Raw genomic sequence first — 8,498 nt, forward strand, 5'->3', positions numbered from 1 at the left:
GAGTAGATTTGAGAGATTAAGAGACTAATGGAGAATCATTGTGAAAAGTATAGAAAGATTGATTTGTTTAGGACTGTCTAACTTTCATTAATGAGATTGAGGTACAATATATAGTCAGTAGAAGACACTAGGGTTTCAGTATACAAGCATGTGAGGTCAAAGCATAAGAGGAGCGCCCATTTGAAAGCGTCCAATGGGAGCATCCGCGTGTGTGAGGCATCTTTTGCTTTATGCCTTATCCTTCCAGTCCATGACAGTCTGTCACACGCTCCTTCTCCCTTCCTTATCCACTCTCAATGGTCTGATCACTTTGCGTAAGTGATCAAAGCTTCTTCCCATCATACAAAGTAACTCGGGTAACTTTGTTTCACCATGACTGAGTTACCTCCTCCCTTTTTACGGCCTAGTACGGATGCTGTACGGCCTTGTAGGGATGGCTCATCCATGCTATGCCTTAACTCCCTAAGCTCAACTAGTTCCCATAAGTCTTCCTTCCTTATATCCTCATCTCATCTCAACAGTCCGGAAGTGTCACAACGGGTTTAGAATAGACTTTCCAAGTCACAAAACATAATTATGTAACCCAGAATATCCATTAAAAACTAGTTTCCTCTAATCTTTGGCCTGAGGCTTTGCAACCCGTACCGAATCATAGAGTTGTGTTAGGTTGGACTATCCTAATATCAGATTCAACACGTCACGAATATAAAACCTACTTTATTTTATATATATATAACATGAAGTTAACAAGCCCAAAATATTATACATAGGGTCCATGGACGCAGTCGAAAGTAAAACATACATTCATATATCTTGAAAACGAGTCTTTAGCAATAGATGATCAATATACACCAGCTCCTACAGTTCCGCGAGTGCTACAGTCCTCCCTACTGGTCACCTGCAAAAGGATGTGAGGAGTGAGTGAACTCCCTATCTAGCATATACAACTACCCGTCATTCTAAACCCAACCCCAAACACAAGCAAGACGGGTAGTTCAACAATCAATATTCAAATATTAAATCCTAAATGATTAAGCAGTAAACAATTAAACCATAATAGTTCCAAACACTCTTTATGAGTGTCATCCCATCAATCAACCATATATATACTCCTAGGGCCCAACATAATCATTCTTCCTCCACATAAGGAACACCGGCAATCCTTCACTATTACACCACACAGGCGTAGGCGCTCGGGAATCGCCCGGTCACGGTCCTCAATCGGAATCGCCGTGCCCCGGTCCTTAATCGGACTCGCCGGGGGCTGCCACATCCAAGTGTGACACTCGGCCTTGGTGATCAAGCCAAGTTAAACCGAGCCCACCACTTTCCGGACCACGACCGGCTTAGTGGTACCATTTGAGGAAGCAATGACCTGCAACTACTACTAGAACCACCACGAGGTTCTCACACAACAGTACCAACACGACGTACACAACATAACAACATATAGTAATCACACAATCACAATAACCCGGGTGCTTAGACTAGTCTTGCTATCCACTTAGCCCAGACATCGTCTCAAGCCTCAGATCCACAGACTGACACCTAGACCGGACCGACTTTCCTAGCTCGGAAGCCGTCTCCGATGTCAGGAACCTGCATTAAAAATTCGTTAACAAACAATTAACCGTGACTCACAGTGATTAACCGATGTGGCTTGACTTTCTGATTTCGGAAGCTGACCAAATCCTTTTAATTCCTCCAAATCTTCGTCTTAATTTCGTACCGTTAATCACGCAATCTTGTAACACGTCTTGCCTCTCTAAACAGCTCCTTAAATTTTTTTTTTCTATTTCTTTTCTTCTCTTTATTTCTTTTCTCTTCTTGCTCTCCTCTCTTGGTCACGTAAGTGGGGAAATGGAAGAGGTTGACCTTCCTTTTATAGTAAAACCAGATGAATAGATTCGTGACAGCTGCCCCACCTTCTCTCTTTGATGACCACGTCACCTTGACCTTGTCATTCTCTTTTTTTTTTTTTTTTCTTAGACGGAGTATTACACTGAAAGATGTATCGATCGACAATCCATAGTTGGTATCAATCGACACTTTCTCAAGACCAACAAGCGACATCTAACGTCTTAGATCTAGACAATAGATAGTCTAAGAATACAGAAACTGATCGACTATTCTTTAGTTTGAGTTCTAAAATATCCAACATACACTTAGTCTCTATATTTCTATAATCCTGATTGTTTGAATAGAAATCCTAAGTCTAACGCCTTTCATATCTGTTTAAAAACCTTAATCAAACAACCGAGCAATTACCTTGCTCACAACTGCTATTTACTTTACACATGTTTGCCTGGCTTAACCACATAACTATTAGATTTTTTGTGTGCCTTAGCTCCCTGTGAATTCGATCCCTGACTACTACAACTCGACCTCTTATTTGAGAGAGTAAATCACTCCTTAGCGTAATTTGAGTGATATCAAATCACTCTTCTTTTTTAGTGTAATCCTCTGTCTCATTTTTCTCTGACCTGGTGGAACATTCTCTTAAATCTTCTTCAGTTTCCTTATTCCCTCTGAAGACCATCCACAACCTGTGGGTAAATTAAGCCTCCTAAAATGGCTTATCCATTGGGATCCTCAGAATCCTCTTTGTGAAACTATCCAGCTCCTTATCATTAGCTCCTCTCTTCAGATGCTTATGAACCTTTTCCTTCCTCTTCCTTAAGGTTGTTCCTATAGTAGTCTGATCAACTTGCATAGGCTCTGGTGCATCTACAGATTGCTCACTGATGTTGTCTGTTGTTATCTGTGAAAGTTGAGATGAGTTTCTGTGTGCATTCAATCGTGCTACATCGATTTTGGATAGTTGCAGTCGGTAGGTGAGAGGTGGTCATCGATCGATACTGAAAGGTGTTTGTCGATCGTTGGTTGAGTCTCTATGTCGATCAGCGACTAGCTCGCAATGTCGATCGATATCTTTCGTGGTTACACAATAGGGTTTGGGTGGATGAGGGTGCTTAGCTGCGAACTCTTCATGGGTCATGATTCTTACTGTCTCGCATGATGCAACTGACTCCGTATGCACCGTCGATCGATGCTAGGCAGCAGGTATCGATCGGTGTTCATATGACTCCATCGGTTGATGTTTCTCTTTCGGTGTCGGTCGACACCAATGTAAACTTCCAAAATTCATAGAGCTCTCAACTTCGAAATCTCCCTCTTGAAGCTTCTACCCTTTAACCATTTGCCAAAAATCATCCTCTATGATGGCATTCATGTGGTACTTCAGTTCTTCATCTTCTTTACCCTTGGTGAAGGTCTCTTGCCTCTTAATAGCGTCTCCTATCTGAACCACTTGTGTCTCCAACTTCTTCACATGTGTATTCAAAGTTTCAAACTTTGCATTCAGCTAAGTGTAGACATCATCAGTCTTCCCATTGACATTCACTATCAGCTTCTACTGGCCCTCAAGAACCTGATCAATCATTGCTTCTATCTTCTTCTCTCGAGTCTGTGGTGGTACGCTATGATAGGAAAAATTTCCATAAGTTCTGTTGCTGCTGTTGTTGAAGTTGCTGATGTAGGATTTCTGGTACTGTGAACTCTTGTTGAAGTTAGTCCTCTGTCCATTGTCATAGGAGTTTCCGTATCCATTCTTATTTTCAGGCTTCTGAATCTGAAACCGGTACCACTGATTAAGTTCACATCCTCCTCGAAATCTTTGTCACTGTTGACATCTACAGCTTCTACATCCTCTGCAAAGCTAACCTGCTTCTTGAGAAGCTTGTGAACATTGTCTAACTTAGCCTTAACATCGTCCATCTCCTTCTTTCCTAGGGTGGCCGATTTTCTCCTCTAAAAAATAGTGTTTTTGGTGCTATTGTTGGATGCCAAGTTCTCAATCAGTCTCACAACCTGTTCTAATAGAAGTGTAGGATTGGTCAACGTTTGCTGAGATGAAAAAATCTGGATATTTGTACCTTTACGAAGCAAAGCAAATACTAATATGAAAAAAAACAGATATTTGATCTGATCTGTTTTATGCATATATATACATATATTTAATGAATTAAATAAAAAGTTATATAAATATTATATTTTACATAAGTCTTACGATATTTTTATTGCCTAAATTTATTAAATTAGTTAGTGGTATTCAAAAAAGTAAATAAGTTTTTTTTTCTAATAAAATTTTATTATTTTATATTATTTAATTTTTTATTTATTTTTATGGATTGATTCGGATACCAGTTAAAACTCTTATTTTTTTCCGGATATCCAAGACACCGAATATCCGGATGCTTACAAATTGATTCGAATCAGATAATAGATTATTCAGACGAAACAAATCGGACCACAATATCTCCAAAATCCCGAATATCCGATTCGTGCCAACACCTACATGTATGTGTATGTAAAAATTATATAAAGATTCCGTTAATTAACATTAAAAGATAATTTTGTTCAAAATAACACATGAAAGATATAATCATTAAAATAAAGATTAAGTAAAAATAAAATAGGCTTATACATTAGTGACTTTTTTGCAAATTGACTTTTTATGTAGAACTTTTGTATAATCCGCGGAATCATGCATGTGAGTTTATATTGAAAAAGTAAAATAATATATAATGTAAACAATTTATGTAGAGTTTGGCTGAGAAGCTCAAATCGCTGTGAAGCTGCCACGTGGCTAACATAATGTGAACACATTAAATGACAATATTTCTCTTTTAATATATAGGAGATATTATTGTTGAGGATTAACAAGATACATATGCTCAGCATTGGATCGATTATGATCAATCTAAGGCAATTGGTTCGAGTACACCACAACAATTTTTGACGAGGTGCCACCAACATTTGCAAATCATGTGCGTGCTAGATCTGAATTACGTAATTCAAATGTAGATGATTCACATGGCAAAATTTTGAATGTTTCATGATTAAATTTTTTTATTGTTTGTGAACTGAGTCTATTGTACCAATTATGTTATGTCTTTTTTTAAATTTGTTTATTTTATGTCATGTGTATTTAAAGTTTTTTAATTTTGGGTGTTTATTCGTGTGTATTTAAAGTTTCTTAATTTTAGTTTTTAATAATATTAAGTTAAGGATTTAAAAAAATAAATTTAGATAAATTTCTAACTTAAAATAAAGATGTTTTTAACTTTAAATGTTTTAATCACCCTAATCTCAGATTAAAGAACTAAATAACTAATCTATTGTTTTTTAAAACTAATGAATTCAATTTATACTAACACTATATTTAAGTAACTAATAAATTTTATATATATATATATATATATATATATATATATATTATATTTGATAAAATAAATATTAATAGTTAGCTACTATTAATATTTAATCATATGATGGAACATGTTTTATTAATGTTTTATGAGAATAGTTTACTGGGTATTCCAACAAACATGTAAAATATCGATCAAATATAAAACTAATTGAACAAAATATAAAATACAATTTAAGTTAGGCATGGGCTTTCAGGTACCCGTTGGGTTACAATTTGGATATTTAGATTTCAGTTCTAATTTATATTGCATCATATGTCTCATTCTGGAATAATTGTAAGTACGGATCTGGTTCAAATATAATATCTCGCTTTTGGTTCTAACTTGTATCAGATCCTAAAACTCATAAAGTAACCATATATCGTCTGGATTTGAGTTATATTCGTTTGGTTCGGATATATCTGAACCCAAAATTTATAAACAAAATATAAGAAATAAATGCTTATTTATATAGAACTAAATATTTAAGGTTAGTGTATTTAAAATTTAAATACTTATTTTTAGATATCATTTCAAAATAAATATAGAATTTAATATTTGAAGAACATATTAATATTTCAGCATTTATATTTGTGACTAATTTGGACATTGGAATCGGTTTTTCGGAATTATTTTTGGGTTTTTCGGTTTTGTTGGTTACTCACTCGGGTTTCGGGTAATAACACTTCGGGTTCCGATATATTTTGTACCACTCTACAAGATTCATTCTTGTATTTCTTACATTTCAGACAAGGTATGGATCAGAATTTTTGGTTTGGTTTCGGTTTGGACTTCGGGTTACTGATTTTATGGCTATGTATTTTTTAAATAATGAGAAAATGTGATTATATAATGTTTTCACCGAAAACTTATTCGGAGATGTTCTTAGTTTCCAATGTTTTAATAAAATTAATTTTAATATTTTTTGATAAAATAAGGTAGTTATATAAATGAAATAATAAATTATTAAAAGTTAAGTTATTTTAGTTTTAAGTTAATTATAATAAAAATATTATTAATATATAGTTATTATATTATAAAAGTTAAAAGTATGAATTAAAAATTGTAGGGAAAGGTCTTGAATTTTTTTAAATAAACTATTGTGGAGGTTAAAGATGAAATGAATGTTGAATAAATTAGTTGGAAAAGAAATGATTATGTGGAATGTTTAAAAAAATGAATATTAAAAATAAAATGGTTATTGAAACCATTGTATTTTTTTTTACGAAAGGCTACCATTTTTTCTTGTTAGCAGAATTTAACAAACTTGTTCATGGAAATATAAAAAAAAATTTCAATATGATTAACAAACAACATCAAATTAAAACAGCATCGGTCTTGAAATCATAAACATATAATGTTCAATTCAGTAGAAGAAATATATGAAAACTTGAAAGTTGTAATTAATTAGAAAAAACCGAAATGTAAGTTATATAAGAAACTACAGCGGCAACGAAGGTCAATTTTGAAACTGATAGGTGGTTGGTGCGAGAACTTGATGGAGATGGTGCAGTGATGCCCGGCGACTCAGGCAAAAATGGTGAAAATGTGGGTGACTGGGCGGAAGACTGTGGAGTCATAGGTGTTACAGCCGATGGAGAAACTGCATCAATGTTATAATTCGTTCATTATATTTTGTTAATATACAATTTTTTTTTTTTTTTTTTTTTTAAAAAGGGGTTTTCAATATGATATACCCAAATCATAAAGTTGAAAGGAAACCTAATTCTTTCACCCAAATAAATAAATAAAATTAGAAATGTAAGACTAAAATAATTTACAGAACGTGAGAAACAAATCGAAAACAGTGGTATATCAAAATTCTCATAGAAGATTAATTAAATGATTGCATTTGCTGGAAAAAATAGTAACCAAACTAATAAAATGAGACTTACATAATTACCAAATATGTGAATTGCCTTTTCAACAATCAATTCATAAAATAAAACTATGATAAATACAAACATATCACGTCGATTTTTATTTCAAATATTCAGTTAATAAGGTAAATAATATATAATAAAATATCTTGTTGAGAAAAATAGAAAAATATAACATATGAAAGTGTTTATTCAAAATAATATATATGAAAAATGTATTATTCAAAAAAAAGCAAATGCAATATCAGTACATTACTATTATAATTCAAGTGATCCTCAATGAAATAATAGAGTGGATGTACCAGAAAGTCATTAAATAAACTAAAAATAAAACGTAAGATACCACACTACTTTTAGTACAATTTCAATCAATCTGTAAGGGAAAAGAAAAAGAAAATATAACAATGAAAACCCTTCAATCTTAATTATGAAATATAATCAATTAACTATCTATGCAAAAAGACCAAAATGTGAATATAACGCAACACGTACCTGAAGACATACCAGGAGTAGATGCACTCGGCCTCGAAACGTCCAGTATAGCTACACCAGCAAAGAAAAATTTAAAACTTCGAAACAATGAAAATACAACGCAAAAAACACAAAGAAATTAGCAGCGAGAGAAAATAAAATAAAAAATACTCACCACAATGAGGAGCAGCAATGGGGAGCTTGCAAATCGTAGGCATGGCAAGAGCTCTTGTGTTATTCAGTGCAATACCCATATCTTTGCTACTCGCTAAGCCGATGCAAACACACTTAGGATTATATTGTAGAACAGATAGGATTCCCCCACAACACACTTTCGTGGGCTTAGTATCATTTGATCCAGGGGTAAGGTACGAGAGACAGTCCATCATGTCATATATAACGCTCGAGCAATCAGAATTTGATGGTCCAGGTGCTGGAGTTGCTACCGGTGAGGGAGGGTTTGCCGGATATGATTTGTTGCGGGTATGGATTTGTGCAAATGATGATGATAGCAGTATTAATATGGAAAGAAAAAGAGATTGCTTCATTTTTGCTATATATTTTCTTTCAAAGTGCTCAGTGCTTAGTGTTTCTTTTTGTTAGATCTGATTTAGAATACGAGAGGTTTATATAGAAGTGAATCTGGGAAAGGAAAAGATAGAATAAGTGTTTGTTTGTGTTTTTCTTCTTTTTTTAGGGTTTGACGTCCGGTTCTCTCGTTCCTTAAATTTTGGAGGGGGTTAGATATTATTTTGAATAGGTGAGTAGTTTGTTATTATCTTGAAAGGATTTGATGTTTTCGTCTTCTGTTTCGTTAAGTTGATATTTTTGTTCAAATAATTAGTGTAAAGGACGCATATTTTTAACAAAGTTAAGTTTAAAATTAATAGAAAATGTC

The 8,498-nt window shown here is 33.8% G+C and overlaps 1 protein-coding gene across 1 annotated transcript; it reads right to left on the bottom strand.

The window, feature by feature from the left end:
* Positions 1 to 6,587: 6,587 nt before the first annotated feature.
* LOC106326192 (non-specific lipid-transfer protein-like protein At2g13820) lies at positions 6,588 to 8,205 on the bottom strand. Its single transcript, XM_013764211.1, has 3 exons — positions 7,776 to 8,205; positions 7,622 to 7,672; positions 6,588 to 6,852 (listed from the first exon to the last, which is right to left on the bottom strand). The coding sequence occupies exons 1-3, from the start codon at positions 8,146 to 8,148 to the stop codon at positions 6,653 to 6,655; spliced, it is 624 nt and encodes a 207-aa protein (XP_013619665.1). The 5' UTR covers positions 8,149 to 8,205; the 3' UTR covers positions 6,588 to 6,652.
* Between the last annotated feature and the right edge of the window lie 293 nt (positions 8,206 to 8,498).

This window comes from Brassica oleracea, chromosome C2 (assembly GCF_000695525.1).
Source record: "Brassica oleracea var. oleracea cultivar TO1000 chromosome C2, BOL, whole genome shotgun sequence".
NCBI lineage: Eukaryota > Viridiplantae > Streptophyta > Magnoliopsida > Brassicales > Brassicaceae > Brassica > Brassica oleracea.

Excerpts from the sequence above, each read along its gene's own strand:
- LOC106326192 (XM_013764211.1), bottom strand. The coding sequence starts at position 8,148 with ATGAAGCAATCTCTTTTTCTTTCCATATTAATACTGCTATCATCATCA. Across the intron at positions 7,673-7,775 it reads CATTGCTGCTCCTCATTGTG|CTATACTGGACGTTTCGAGG; the intron begins GTGAGTATTTTT and ends TTGCTGGTGTAG. Across the intron at positions 6,853-7,621 it reads TACTCCTGGTATGTCTTCAG|TTTCTCCATCGGCTGTAACA; the intron begins GTACGTGTTGCG and ends ACATTGATGCAG.